This window comes from Etheostoma cragini, chromosome 19, assembly GCF_013103735.1.
Source record: "Etheostoma cragini isolate CJK2018 chromosome 19, CSU_Ecrag_1.0, whole genome shotgun sequence".
Lineage (NCBI taxonomy): Eukaryota > Metazoa > Chordata > Actinopteri > Perciformes > Percidae > Etheostoma > Etheostoma cragini.
Genome location: NC_048425.1, coordinates 18,474,846 through 18,490,261, shown reverse-complemented (window position 1 = coordinate 18,490,261; position 15,416 = coordinate 18,474,846). Strand labels below are relative to the sequence as shown.

Below are 15,416 nucleotides of genomic sequence, written 5' to 3'. Positions count from 1 at the left end.
CATCATTCGGTAGGCCTATATGCTAAAGAAAAAAAAAATAAAGACCTTGTCACACACTGCATAGAAAGCAGTCCCCACTTTGGTCGATAAAAAAAGGAAAAGACCCACAACAACAACAACATCATCAACAACAACAACGACAAACAACGATATCAACAAAATAAATGCATTACAATATTGTCTATCTCCAAACTAGCCTCTAATAATGGACGCATCTATAAGCACTACCTACATAGGCAAAACTTGGTATTGCATAATTTTCATAATTCTGAACTCCACCCTCCACAATAGTAATTGGAAGATGAACAACATGAGCATTGAAAAATAAGAAAAACAAAAGATGACAGGTTATTAGAAAAACCACCAAAATACTGAGAGAGAGAGGAAATAAAACTGCTGGTTGATTACAAACTTTAAAACGGCAACGATACACAGCCTTGATATGCGATGTAACTGTGAGATAGAGTAGTACATGGAGTTAAAAATCAACAATTTCATTCAGAGTACAAAACAATTCTTATCATAAAAATGTTAATTTTTTTTTTCTATAATGATAAATGCAGCAAAAACAAGTGTAGTGATGTCTCTATATTCAAAGGCAAGGCACGTAATGTGGACTATATGTCATCGTGCAAATTAATAGTACTGGAGAGATTTTCCTTGTATAAATATGTCTGGACTGGAGAGGCAATGGTTATGAACATGCCGTGCACAATTGGAGATTTCAGGGATATGCCACCACCTGGATTCATAATTTCAGTTTTCAACCTCTTCCACTGTGGAGTTAACCTTGCACACTGTAGCTTTACACATAAGCCGACTGTATATTTGCATGAATTATACATTTCCATGGATTAACACTTTGCATTCCATATATAATTTTTGTAAACATAAGCTTTAGAAGCTGATGGCCAAATGCATATGTCTTGATGTTATTGTGAACATTTATAAAAAGATTTAAATGCCATTTATTTTCACACTACGTGTGTTTTCATTTCTTTACTTATGTTCGATTATTCCACCCCCACCCCCCCACCCCCACCCCCAAAAAATAAATTAAAAAAACTCCCCATAATGATGGGAAGGGCTCATAAGAAGTGCTGGTTTCACTCAGCGCTGCACAGGTAGCTTAGTGCTTGCCTTCAACTGCCTTCCACGCTTGATGTTCTTTTCTCGTGGGAGAAGACGGATATGTGACTGAAATCAAATTCAAACATTTTACCCATAAATCCATTTAATATTTATCCCCCTTCCTTTAGAGTCTTAGGGCTGACAGACTGATAGCTTCCCTTCAAAAAATTGCACTTGCCTGTATCAAGATTTTCTATTTCTCCGTCTTTTTAAATCCTTTTGTAAAGGAGTTGCAAATTCTTTTTAATGAGGGGTCCTATCTCAAGCCAAACATTTAGTGTTTTTTGAAAACCGCATCAAGAGTTCTCAACTCTTACTTTAAGTATGTACGTTAATTCTTGTAGTAAGTAGCAGAAAAGAAAAAAACACAGTCAACACATTTTCTGAACAAAGTCGTATCACAGTAAACTGAAATCAAACGGAAGAAGAAACACTCTGAATTCACAATTTTTTGTTCCTATGGTGTACACAGTGAATCGTTGACGTGGGGAAACCTCTTCTCAAGAGGTCTGATCGGAGAGCTTAGAGTCCACCAGGCAGAGGTTGTCGACACGCAGACCTCTTCACTTGTGTGTGTGTGTGTGTGTGTGTGTGTATGTGTGTGTGTTAATCAAGATTTTACAACTTCCCCCAACATGGAAAAAATAGTAGGAACTGCCGCTAAGAGACTAAGAGTGTCATGCAATAACACATTAAGGCATCTATACATCACAGTATTTGAATGGGATTGAAAAGTTCTGCAAACACAACAACTGTCTGGTGGGGGTGTGTGTGGGTGTGTGGGTGTGTGTGTGTGTGTGTGTGTGTTTGGGGGCGAGGAGACAGCAGACCTCAAGCTTTTTCTTATTTTCTTCCCTGCGTACAAACCCTCGTCACTTCACGGCAAGTGTCCTTCACGGGGAGGGACAGTTGTAGGGATGGTGTGTGTGTCGGTGTGTGTCGGTGTGTGTGTGTGTGTGTGTGTGTGTGGGGGAGATATGGAAGGGGCGAGACTAGGAACGATTCTGCAGCTCACGCTGCTTTGCTGGTTTCATCCATGGCTGTGGACACCTGTAGTGCTAAGCTGTGCACCACCAACACCCCCACCCGCGCATCCACCCTGGGGGTCATCCGGCCTCTGTGTGTTCAGTTCCCTGTCTCCGCGGGGACCAGGGGCTCACCAATGATGTTTATGCTGTAGTTCTGGTGGACATTTGTTGGCAGAATCGGAGTCCCGTTCGACACTTGGAATGGAACTAAGCTCGCCCAGGTACCAGGACTGGAGAGAGAGAGAGAGAGAGAGAGAGAGAGAGAGAGAGAGAGAGAGAGAGAGAGAGAGAAGACAGAGAGACACAGAGATTAGTCACATGCCATTAACTTGTTAGTGCAGCTTGCAGTCAAATTCAGATTCTTTCTTTCAATTGTCCTGATCACCCGACATCACCGCTCTGCTGACAGTCATCAAGGTTCAAGGTCTTATTTTTTTAATGTGTTCAGACAGAGGGGGGTAAACTAAAAGCAAAATGGCGGCACTAGCTCATTCATCTAAGCGGAGGTGATTCCACATGATTCCCAGGTCATGGTGTGTGAGAGGGGCTTCTTCTCTGCATTGATGGCAGTATAGAAAAGCATGAGGGGGAGAGTGTGATCGGTGGTGGAGGTGGAGGAGGGGATGAGGGGAGGCTTGTGGGTAACAAGTGTGGTGGGGGTTCCTACACAAAGCTGTCCCATCCCTATTCATCTCACGCTAATGGCAAAACAACACAGTGATTGTTCCTGGGGAGCAACGTTGCTAACTGAAAACGCGAGCGGGAACAAACAGCACGTTGTTCCCGTGGGGCGCTGCGCTACGTAGATGTCAGATAATTAGCCCCCCACCACCACCACCCCCCTCCCTTCTCCCCCAAAGGCCCCCAGTGTGCACTCCTCTAACACCCTCCCTCCTCTCACATCACCCCCTGCTACAGTCGGAGTACCTGTGTCGCACATTTTCTACCCGTTTCACCAACTTTTTAAGAGTGGGAGATGACGGTGGGGCATTGTGTGAGGAAAAAAAAAGTGGGAAAAAAAGTGGACAAGAAATGTTTAGGAAGATGAGAGAAGGATGGATGACAAGGAGGAGAGTTGTTTTCACAAGGAACAAAAAGAGAAAAAAGCCAAGGCTAAAGTCTGAAGATGTGGAACACAGGCGGGATTCTTTGCGAAGCGTCACGATTTGACAACGTCTGCGTTCATGAAAGCCACAGATCAACCAGTCTGCATTTTATACAAATCACCAGTCACTGCTCTTTCACTTGAAACAATGGAAGTGCAAATTCAATTCACCTCGCGCCCTAAAAGAGTCAGACTCTTTAATGAGCTTTGAAAGAAAGACAGACAGAGAGGAGAAGATGGATTCAAAAATAAAAACAAACATCACTCAAGTTTTAGGCTGGGTTTGAGTGTGCAAAGAGTTAACAACAACCTCAAGGCTAATCCTCTCTAGCAGCTTTTTTTCCTCCTGTCCAGCCCGTCCTCCTGCTATCTTCCCTCTCCTGCTTTCTTCCCTCCCGCCCTCCCTCCTTCTCTCTTTCACCCTGCCAAAAATCATCGGACAGGAAAGGGGGGATTAAGTTTTTCCTACCTTGCTGAACAAAGAGCGCACAGAGTGACCAAGGGCTGCAGCTTTCTCTTTTCCCCATTCGCTTTCTTGCCTTCTTTCTTTCTATCTTTCTTACTCCCACCCCCTCTTCCATCGCTCTGTGTTTCTCGTTCCTTATGAGACTCCTCTCAGGTAATGACTTACATTAGGGGGGACCACACAGCTACAAAAGCAGACTCCCGGGCCTTTGTGCGCACTAACTCGGCAGATCGGTTTTAATCTTGTTAAAATCGATGGCTGTCAGTCCGTATCTGTATCCCATAACCTAAAGCTGCATTGGGCAGGAGGTTTTATGTAAAGAACCCCTGTACTATTAGGCTAAATGACAAAGTGGGGGCTGAAATCCTCCCATCGCTGCTAATTGAGACTTGCAGATTAGCCTTTTCAGTATGACTGGACTTTAAATGCAACCGGTGTCCTCAAAAGTGGCAAGTGAGGGCTCCATCCAAAGAAAGTCAGCCTCTTCAATGGTCGATATTTTGCTTCCTGTACCATTTGGTATGATGCAATCACATACAGGCCATGCTAAAAAAACTAAAAGCAATTTTCTGGTTCCACATAACAGGAATTCTGTTCCGATCTGTCCAGCAGTTCCCTTTCGCTGCAATCTGGACCCACCAAAATGGCTACATTTATGACAAAATATATGTTGATGCTTTGTGTTGCTGCTCCTCAAGCAACCCTGGACAAAATAAATCTGACCTTGATTGCCGTTATTCCTTAGGTACCCTTCAAGATGGCCTCCCCTTGCCCTGTCCAAGCTCCCAAACCTCACTAATTCTACTCCCTGCAAGCACAGCTCGGGCATACAGCGTGCTTCGTTTAAGGATTAGCTCTCTAAATTAGATTATCTAATGGCATCTTAATGGATTGCTGACCCATTTCCTGCACAATGGACACATGCGAGTCTGGCAGCGTTTTAATTTGGGGCTAGTAGTGAAGAAGCCATTGCAGAGCGCTCGGTTTAAAGGGCAGGAGAGATAAAAGAGAAATACGACTGATTGTCTCCATCTATATGTTGAGTGGTTTTACGTCAATAATCCATCAAAGAGGGGAACAATATAGAATAGAATTACCATCCCGTCTTTGTAACAAAATGATCTAAATTCAGTTGGGATGTATTTTAATCTGTGCTCACTACTGTACACTCATATGGAGAAAAGAGGAGTTGGCTGGTGTGAGCTCAAGCTGCTGCGGGGGACATTTTTCTCTGCTACCTCCACTGGCCTATTAGGAGGCCTGTTGAAGGGGGTTCTGCTATGTGCATGTGTGTTTGTAAAGGAGTTTGAAACTTCAGCAGGCACAAAATGAGACACACACACACAAACACACACACACACAACTTCATGGAAAAGGGGAAATGGGAGACGTAACAGGAAAAGGTTAGCTCAGCTTGCCCTGCCATGGTGGAAATGGTTCAGGGAGAGATACAGTATGGAGGCGGGGGGGGGGGGGGGGGGGGGGGGGGGGGGGGCACTTTGTGTAACTTTAGGTTAACGAGAGTAAAGCATGACTTCAGCATAAAGTCAAACAACGCTAAGCTTGTTAAAACGTGGAAAGTAAAACATCCTCATATGGCTAAAAAGCTGACCTGAAATGACTTTTTATTTTTATTTTCCACGGCTGGACTTCATTTGATCTCATAAGCTTCATCAAATGTGTTGTGTTATGAAATGAGAAGACTTGGTTTTTGTGTAAATCAAAGAAAAAAGCCCTGGATCAAATTTGAAATGATTAAAGTTTGACAAATTCACACAAAAATCTCTTAAAGATCGAGTAAATACTAATTATTCAGGGGGAAACTGAAAGCTGGATAATGATGTACAGGATGCAGAGAAACCAATCCTAAAACAGCAAAAACCACTACAAATTACTGGGGAAATAATGAAAGAGTGAAAAAATAGATGAAGAAAAAGAAAGGTCAACCTCAGGCAATACCACTTCAGTATTAACACTTACAGACACAGATCAGATACATTTGATTTATATGTGAATTTATATGTGACATACATGGATGTTAAAATGTAAGAACATCAAGAAAATCATATATTATATGGTGTATTTAGTTGAAATTTGTGTGTGTGTGTGTGTGTGTGTGTGTGTGTGGTGCAAGAGAGACAGAGAGACAGCATGAAAGAATGAAAAGGTTACCTTTGCCAAGTAATCCCCAAAGTGTCGTCAGTGGCACTGGGGCCATAATGCCTGCCGTTTTGAGTCACGCTCCAGTCACACTTCCTCAGCTGTCAATTGAAACCTAGCAGTCAGATCACTGGGCCAAGACAACTTCCACTTCAGATTACTACTACAACTCAACACTATACACAAATGCATGCATTGGAGCCTAGAGCAGGAGCAGCGGAAATACAAAGATGACTCCAAAACAAGTCCTAGCTGTAAAAATAGTGGATGGAATTCAATATTTGCTGAGGAAAAGGAAAATAAAAAGCTATGGATAAAACAGACAAAGAAAAAAACATGCAGTCACAGTTAGTGGTAACAGCTAACCTGGAAGTAAAAAAAAACTGTTAGTAACAAGTGAGCATCATATTGGTGTTTTATCTGTGAGGGGTTACTGCTTTTTATGATGGTTAGCCAATGAAGCCATGCGATCCACTGGATGCATGCACCCTGTCGATAATCACTGCTTCACTGTGGTGGCGCTTTCAGATTCAGGAAGGAGTACGCATGCCTTCAAGCATGCAGACTTTTTTTTCATTAGCTAAACTGTTTTTATTGATTAAGGGTCAAAATTACAATATTGTTAAACAACACACACACACACACACATACACACTCCCTCTTAAGACATGCCAACCTTACATACAGATTACAAATTACTGCAACAAAAAAGCCGCACACAAACGGTGTCTCCTTTGCATGCATTATGCGAGCGCACGTGTCCGCAATCCAGCTGAGAGCTATCTCTGCCAACACCAGCCTAACCTTGCCCTGTGGTCAACACATTCATTTAGTAATGCATCGGGATAAAACTGCACTGTTAGCACTCTGCGTTCAGTGGCAGACGTTCTGCAGAGGCTCTTAAGAGGCATTTAATCAGATATACGCACACGCTGAATATTCAAAGCCATTTGCAGCGGTCAAGAAATGCGTTCTTTTTCCTCCGAACACCTGGACGAACACATCAGGAGACGATGATGGTTTCCTACTCAAGCCATACTTAAATACAGTGACGTGTTTTTGTTGGGTGCTTGGATTTTCTTTTCGGGAACTAATGCAAAGTAGTGGAAAGAAACCAAATCAAATCTTAAAAGTCTCATGTTACAATTGAATGCATTCGTTTTACTTCATCAATAGCATAATAGATCAATAGCTGCTTAATTAAAGTGAATAGGAAATAATGCATGTTGTTCCATCAAGCGTGTTTTCTCTGTGTTCAGGGGAAGGTCGGGAGACTAAACCCCCACGCAGCTCCCGCGCTCTCCAGCCTGACAAAAGCTTGGAGAGAATGTGCGGGTTGGGCCAGACGCTCGGTGCCACCGCTCCTTGAGGGGCTCGCCATCTGTCCGCTGGCACCGGCACATCAGAGTGGCACAGACAGCGGGGGGAAAGGGGGACAGAGCCGGGGAACGTTAGAAAACAGATGCGGGCAGATTGTGGATTAGGATCCTTCCTTAGATAATAGCAAATGACATCTGATCACGGATCTTTCCCTGCGGAATGCTAGATGGTGGCATTCCCTCGAGGGGTTAACCAAGGCGAGAGATGAATGGAGGGTTTTCACACATTCGCTGCCTGGGAATCGTAGAGCAGGTGTGGGAATCATGTGGTGGTGTTGTTTTTTTTGTTTTTTTTTCATTTTTTAAGCCTACAGCCTACTGTGTTGTGTGTGTGTGTGTGTCCAGTTTCAGACTTCTAATTTAGTGGTGCAACATTTTACACAACAGCAGGCACTGTGCTGAAAAGTAAATTGTTTTAAGCTCCACTAGCAGGTCATTTATCATTCATAGTTTGGAACCAACACCGTAGTAGCAGTTTGAGCACGGAGTAGGAGATCTATATATACGCTACATTATTAAAACAATGATTCCATTCTTCCAAAAATTAAAACTGCCTTCTAACTCTTCTGTTTTTCCTCTCAAATTTCCTCAAATGTTGGTCTGACAGCAGCAGAGGTTCATGTCATAGCATTAGCTCTCTAGCCATGTGTGTGTGAGGCCTTTCCCTTTCCTACCAAGCCTGGCGGAAAATGTCTGCACCTAAACAACTAAAAGTGTCGGTAAGCCTCGCGGATCCCACACAATAAACATCCCCACAGCCAGATAAGGACAATGACAGAGGATTCAGTGCGGAGGGACACTCGGCTCGGTGCTGACCCGCTCAGCGAGGCCAGATCCCGGGCCGTAAAATCATACCAGAAAACAAAAAAACAACTGTGACAAGCAGAAGCATAATGAATCAATAAGAAGACCAAAGATATCTGAGCTGTTTGTCTTTGCTAGCGCTGAAATCCTCTACGTTTTGACTGGTCAGTGCACCAGGATCACACACTCATATGTTTTCGGTTCATTTAAATTTGGAATTATTACAATCAATCAACTAAAAAGATTGTTATAGGATTATCATACAGTATTTCTGAGGAGGATATGTAGATAGCTGGCAAATTACAAATCTAAAAGAAAAAGGCCTTAAAGCCTCTGGGGGCAAAGCTTTGGCCAGCTCATGCTGCTCCGCTCAGACTGCGGCTGTCTTGAGTAGTCACTTTGTGCCTCAATGAAAGAAGTAGCGGCTCTACGAGAAAATGTGGAAGACAAACTGCGCGACATTAGCCAAGTGAATCCTCCCTCTCCTCCTCCTCCTCCTTCTCCTCCTCCTCCCGAGTGGAATAAAGGCATCCCATGACTGCTGACAAACATCCACCGGCCTACTTGGATTTTAGGAAACCATGGGGAGCAAGAAAGGTAGAGAGAGAGAAAGAAAGACAGAAAAGAGGAGCGAGGAAACAGAGGCCAGCTTTGTCATTTTTTACTAAACTTTAAAACAAATAAAAAATAAAAAGCGAGCTGAGCTGAGGAGAAACCCAGCGATCATTATGTAGCCGCGTGCAGATGCATTCAATTAGTTGTGGTTGGAAAAGCCTTGGCCTGAGAACAGCGCTTTCAATAAGACGGGTGGGGGAGAGCACTCTCTCCCGTCCGACACAGCAACACTCCTAGCCTCACACACACACACACACACACACACACACACACACATACACACACTCACAGGGTGACCACATCTGCCCTATAGGACTGCTGCTGGGGCAACCGCCTGACGCCAACACTAAATATTCAGCCTGTGTACCATAAATGAGTGTACTGATTACATGTGGTATGTGTGTGTGTGTGTGTGTGTGTTTCCAAAGTAATGTGTGAAGGAATTAGAGCTGAGCACATTACCCTCTCAAAGATACCCACATGTCCCATCCATCTTGTGAGTAGTGGCCACACAGTGACAGTGAATGTCCTGACTGACTGAGGGCTTTCAACTCTAACACACACACTCCAAATGATATCTCACACTACATATTCATCCATCCTAAAAATCCAAGAGGAAATGTGGTAGCGCTGTTGTTTCAAGACATATATATATATATATATATAAAATGGAATCCACTGAAATTCATCTAATGGACATACTAAGGATGTTTAATTGTGGGTCATTTAAGGATCTTTTAATTTCTTTCATTTATTAAAACTCCATCGGTAGAGTTAATAATAATAACGGCAGTGAAAAAAGAACAGCTGTAACCCCTAACTCTTGTAATAAGAAAAACATTTGATTATGACTATAACCTGCTATCCTTAGCTGTGTTAGGGCTCTATCCTTTTGGGGTCTGGAAAACGTGACAGGTTGCTAATTCTTTACACCAATAGTGAGTGCTCTGATCCGATCTAGAAGCGCTCTGATCTAACGAGACAGTTTAATGCTTCCAGCAAATCCAATTCAGAGTGCTTTTGCAGAGGGCAGGGATTTCACATCTGATGTGTGGGGAGATGGGGGACAGAAAATGAAAAGATAAAGAGGAGCAGGTGAGCTGAGTGCTGGAGGAGAAGGGGGGGGGGGGACTGGGGAGGAAATCTCACCTGTTGCTGGTGGAGGAAGGCGGGATCTCTGGGGCTCAGGCCTACAAAGCGGTTAGCCGTCGGGGTGCCAGGGGCTGAGTAGCCTGGGTAACATGCCATCATGAAAACAGACAAACAAGCTTGCATTACAATTGGCATTTAGCATTTAGACTTCCTCCCTGGAATAGCATTGAGAGCTCACTGTGTAGACCGCTTCACTCTTTGTCACAACCCAGCTGACAGCTGATGAGCAAACGCACCCAAATTTGGTCTCATATTCTCACTACCTCCACACCAGTTTTGGTTGCCATGACGAACAAGACTTCTGGGTAGGAATTTGTGCCTATATTGAACGTTTTAAGAGATAAAAGCTTCCTTCTCTCCGAGTCTATTTGTGTTAGGTGATCCTTCTCTTCTCTTCAGGATCTACGTCCCTCAGAGTGGATTCAAACAGCCATCATGCTGTGTCACTAACTGATCCTGAGTGAATGGAAGGCCCCCGATGCTCCCTTTGTGAATTCCCGGGTTAGCCAGTCTGGCCTTTCGGCAGCACTGGAATAGCGTATGAACAAAGTAGACCTTTACACGCTGAAATGGAATCACTGGGAAACCCACATTAAGAGCTCCGATGGACGCTCAACTCTCTTCACCTCCATCTCATTCTGTCCCACTGTAAAAACATGTGGATGGTTTTTTTTAACAGTAAACCAGTGTTGTTTGTTACTATTTAGTTTTTGTTAGCACTGCAGAATAGTCTCTCTTGTAGGGCTGTGCAATCGATGATCACAAAAACTGAATAAATCGACAAAAACAATTATTCAGCTCATTACGTTTTACAAGAAAACTCTTATTTTCTCTAGTATTCTGAATGAAAAACTAAAGTGCATTCATTTCATTCATTCATATTTATTAAACAGGAAAGTCCAAAAAGTAACATTACATTACAATGTAACCGGGCCTGACTCAGTTTAAAGACTGGTTTAAATGTGTAAATAGGAAAAGTATTAAGACAAATTTGTGTTTAATTTTTTTCCACTGTTACTTAAGTAAAAAAATTGCAACATCTTTCCATAAGGAAGCGAGTAATCATGTTATTATTGTGTAATTATCGTGATTTCAATATTGACCAAAACAATCGTGATTATATTTTTTCCATAATTGAGCAGTCCTACTCTCCCGTCTCCCTTTCTCTCAATAAATAGACGTCTTCTTCATCCTATGCATTATCCTTTAAAGGGTTGCTTAAGTATTGTTTTGTCTTTGCATTGTATTGGTCTCTTCATTGTCTATCTTGTATGTGGCATCCTTAAAAATAACAATACAAATAATAAATATAAAATGTAAAAAACTCTGTTCATAATTTCTTTTGCAGATGCATTTTATGCAGTTGATGTTTTCTTTTAAGAATGTGAAATGTATGTGAGAACAACCAGCTAAAAAATCTTTAATTCCAGTCCCGTTGCTGCATTGATGTAGACATGAAGTCACTGGTGGTGTGCAGTAGGTGATGGAGGACTCAGTACTGGATGCCAGGGACTCACCTTCTGTGGATGTGGTGATGGGCTTGGTGTCTGGCATGGAGAGCGAGACGGGTCGCACGGCGCCGTGGTGTGGGGAGGGGGCCAGAACTGGGGTGAAGTGGCCTGGGACCTTTCCTACCACCTGGCCACTGCTGTTAGGCTGCAGACACAAAACCCAATTCAGCAAAAACACTTTATTTCCATAAATTGATTTCTTTTGTCCAGATTTCAGGGGTTTTCATGCCAAACATGGAGTGGTTTAGTCCTACATCTCTCTCAGCTTTTCTTCTGTTAGTTAAGATCAGAGAACAGTCCTGAAACATTAGGATGAACATAAATTGGCATATTAACATCTGCCGGTAACTTATGTTGGAAAAATAAACATACTAAAACAGATGGTTAAATTAAGGCAAAAAAGAAAAGACAATAATTATTTTCTGAAGGAGCTCCAAAAGCAAGAACCTCAACCTAAAACCCTTATGTGAGGACAGGAAACTGTGTCCTTATGTGTAAAATGTAAGGTTCACTGGTAAATATGCAGTTGGGCAGATCTCAATTGAAAAACAGAAGTATTTAAAAAAACTACACTTTTACAGAACAGTGAGCAATGTTTAACTTAATGTCCTATCCTAATTTCTGGGGGGGTTAACTCCTCTTAACTGCTGTGTTTGATGTCACAGACCTAAAAAAAAATAAAAAATACAACAAAAGGTGCTCACTCTTTCACTTAATGCTCCGTCTGAAGAAAAGATTTTAGTACTTTCAGTCTGTGTTGTCACAGTTATTACTAAAAGCTCTGGGGGGGGGGGGGGCACAAGTAACATTAGGTCGGCAGTCATTGCCGATGGATTTCCTACATGATTTTAAACAATGTTTTTAGTGGCGTTCGTAAAGGGAAGTTAGGAGGACTCGGGCATGAAAAGACCCAGCGAGAGCTGCGGAGTGACCTGTTACAATGGTGTGAATGTGCGAGTACAGGGAGCGAGCCACAGCAACTATATATATAGAGAAAGAAATAAAGGAAGCTAGTGGGAGCTAGTCTTTTAGACGGCTGGAGACTGTCTGGGGCGTTCATTTCAGGGCCGCCCCGAGTTCAAAACTCAAACAGGCCTTTTTGGAAAAGAATTGTGTCCACAGGGTTCCCTTTCGATGTGAATAGAATGTTTAATTAGAGTGTAATATAATCTGCGTTAAAGCAAGCATAAAAACATTCTGGCACTCGTCCATGGGATTATAAGCGCTGTGTTATTTGCCTAGCCTCCCCACCCTCCCTCCTCCCCCCCACTAGTCTTCCAGCGTTCTCTCTTCTCTACCAGACCCCACCTCACTAGCCCGCCACCCCCCCCCCCTTCTCTTCTTTCTCCAGCACCGCAGCAGAGGGCCAGTTAATTCTGCACAAGAGCCGGGCCCCGGCAACGGCAAATATTTACAACCTTTATCATTCCCCGCGGTTTTTCTCTAGAGTAACAGACCCCCTCCCCCAGACCCGCTCCCTGCTCTGGAGATGGAGCCGTCTACGAGGCCTTTGTTTACAGTAAGAACAGCGGGGATATAAAACTCACATAAATATCACACAGCTCTCTCATCTATAGAGACGCCTGCTCTCTCTCAAACACACTGAACGCAATGTATACCCCGAATATATTAAAAGCCCTAAGCTATTTGAATTACTACAATGTCCTGATCCTGATTTGTATGTCACGTGTGACTGCAATTGAAATAGTTTGGTTGACTTTTTTATGGAGACATTGAGCACGTTTTCATTTAATTTAGCATGACCACAAATATAAGGCTGAGAACGTACTATAACCCTCGTCGTGTGCAATTTATCAAACAGAAAATACTGTATAAGCATCTCTGTCACATAAAGTGGTCTGCAAAGTTCAGTCTGGGGTTGCCTGCAAAATGAAAAACGGATTAATTTAACTATGATGCAATTCCCCCTAAATTATTCCAATTACTTAACTCTTTATGATGCCTGTTGTAATAATCGGTTTCTGACCAAAGGTATTTCCCCACATCCAACCTAGGCAGCCCAGTGGTAAATGAAATGACGTGTGTCCATTAAGGGGTTCCCAGAAATAAATACTAACAAATTGTGGTCAGCTTAAGGGCTTAAAATGTCTAATTTTGGGCTCATAAAAAAATGTAAGATTTTCTGTAATCAAATTACATAATGAATGACCAGGAGCAAGATTCAGATAAAAAAGAAAAAAACAAGCCAATCAGGATGATGTTTCTCTACTTGCAAATAGTCCAACGAGGCACTGATGAAATAACGACAAATGCATGCTGTAAGTTCTCTTAGGTCAGATGGGAACAGAGCCCAACAAGATAACAAAAGGACTACTCGAGGCCATGGAACTCTTGCCAACCCTGCTTCCGACGTCTGGCCAACAAACTGGCTTCTTCAAAGATTAAAAAAAATAAATACTGACCTGGCTGCTCTGTGGGCTGGACGGGTCATATGACGGCACGTAGCTCTTGAGGGGATCAGCTGGGTTGAGGTGGGGCGGGTAGCGGATGGTGGTGTGCGAGAAGTAGGGCGACGGCGCTGGGGGCAAGATGGCAGAGGCCGAGAACTGAAGGGGCGAGTGTGGAGGGGGGCTCCTCGTCGATATAACTGCAAGAGAGACAGACAGAAGAGACCAGAGGAAGATAAAGAGTGTTTGCGAGACGGAGTTAAGATAAAGCGATCATCATTGATCTGAGAGAGAAAATGAAGTGCAGACATAGATTTTTCCACTGTGTCTATCAGGAAAAATGTCAATTTGAGCTCCAGATTTAGCAAGAGAGCTGGTGGTTGGAGACAGCAGTAACTCACCACTGTGTCCTACACCTGTTAGGCCTGGGTGATGGGGCTGAGAGAAAGTGCTGAGTCGGGGTGAGGAGTCCTGTGGGGAGGTGGGGCTGAACAGCGGCTTCTCTGGCTTCTTCATGGTAGGAGAGGACATGTCTGCTAGTGGCAAAACACACACAGGCACACACACATGAATGCATGCTCTTGTCAGAAAATGTGTACATATTTTTAACGCAATTTCCCCATTGTGGGACAAATTAAGGTTTTCTTATCTTATTTAATTATTGTTATTATTATATTAATTATTCAAAGGTCTTTGATCATTTTGGACATGTTTGCACATGACTAGACAAGAGAAACATTAAAGTGACCCAACTTCTGTGTTGTGTTTCATACAGAAAAATGAAATAAAATGACTTCACGTGTACACAAAAAGAAACATTTTAAACTCTAGGTGTGTCGCTGAAAAATGGATCAAACCATTTTTCTCCAGCTTCTACTAGTTCTTTCATTTCTCACAAAGAAAAGAAATGAAGCACCAAAAATGAATTACAGTTGAAATTAAGCAGTATTTGATCTGTTTGGGATTTGTATTATTACCCATATTTGTCTTTAGCATATGCAGCATTTATTTAGAAAATTACAGACACTGCAAAGGGTCAAAATCACTCATAATATCTGGAATCATTACAAATTACTGGACATCCTCAAGAAATAGGAGTCCTGTAAAAATGTGGCTTTTATCTTTTCTAGGCAGACAATTAAATCCAGCGAGCTGATGCACAGTTGTAAAGCAGCCGGGCGCTCTAATGGGATTTAAGAATTTCAAGACCCTCACGTCATCTTAAATAGAGCATCACACTGTAACATCTGCTCGCCTCGACCTTGCACGATGTTTGACAAGCTATTGTAATTCTCCATGAATAATCCTCGGCTCGGCAGAAGACACAAAATTTGTTTAGAAAATTTGTTGTTCTGCAAACTAAAAAGTATCTGCTCAAACTCTGACAAGTTGCTCATTATTGGTGTTCTACACTCTCATGAGCAATGTTCTTCAGTCACGGCTGTGCGGCTTTCAATTTTCCATGGTAAGACAGTGTCTGAAGGGAACGTGATAACAAATAGATGCGAGAGGCAATGGCCTATGTCTGCTCGTGCTTCTTCTATGAACATTCATCAAGTGCTTTTCTGGTCTGTCACAGTCACAGTCACCCCCCTCCCAAAAAAAAAAAAAAAAAAGCTATATACACCCTGTAGTCGATGCAATTCCATAGTATTTA

The 15,416-nt window shown here is 42.7% G+C and overlaps 1 protein-coding gene across 8 annotated transcripts in view; it reads right to left on the bottom strand.

Moving 5' to 3' along the window:
• Positions 1 to 1,977: 1,977 nt before the first annotated feature.
• LOC117934638 (nuclear factor 1 B-type-like) overlaps positions 1,978 to 15,416 on the bottom strand; it is a 59,076-nt gene continuing 45,637 nt past the window's right edge. For 2 of the 8 annotated variants that reach the window (XM_034856472.1, XM_034856474.1), the window contains 6 exons: positions 14,161 to 14,295; positions 13,775 to 13,959; positions 11,358 to 11,496; positions 9,838 to 9,920; positions 5,903 to 5,991; positions 1,978 to 2,389 (listed from right to left, as the gene is read on the bottom strand). In XM_034856472.1, coding sequence (XP_034712363.1) covers positions 2,257 to 2,389; positions 5,903 to 5,991; positions 9,838 to 9,920; positions 11,358 to 11,496; positions 13,775 to 13,959; positions 14,161 to 14,295 — 764 coding nt within the window. In that variant the 3' untranslated portion in view covers positions 1,978 to 2,256. The remainder of the gene's footprint in view (positions 2,390 to 5,902; positions 5,992 to 9,837; positions 9,921 to 11,357; positions 11,497 to 13,774; positions 13,960 to 14,160; positions 14,296 to 15,416) is intronic. The other 6 variants (XM_034856475.1, XM_034856478.1, XM_034856473.1 and 3 more) reach the window with 5 other exon arrangements.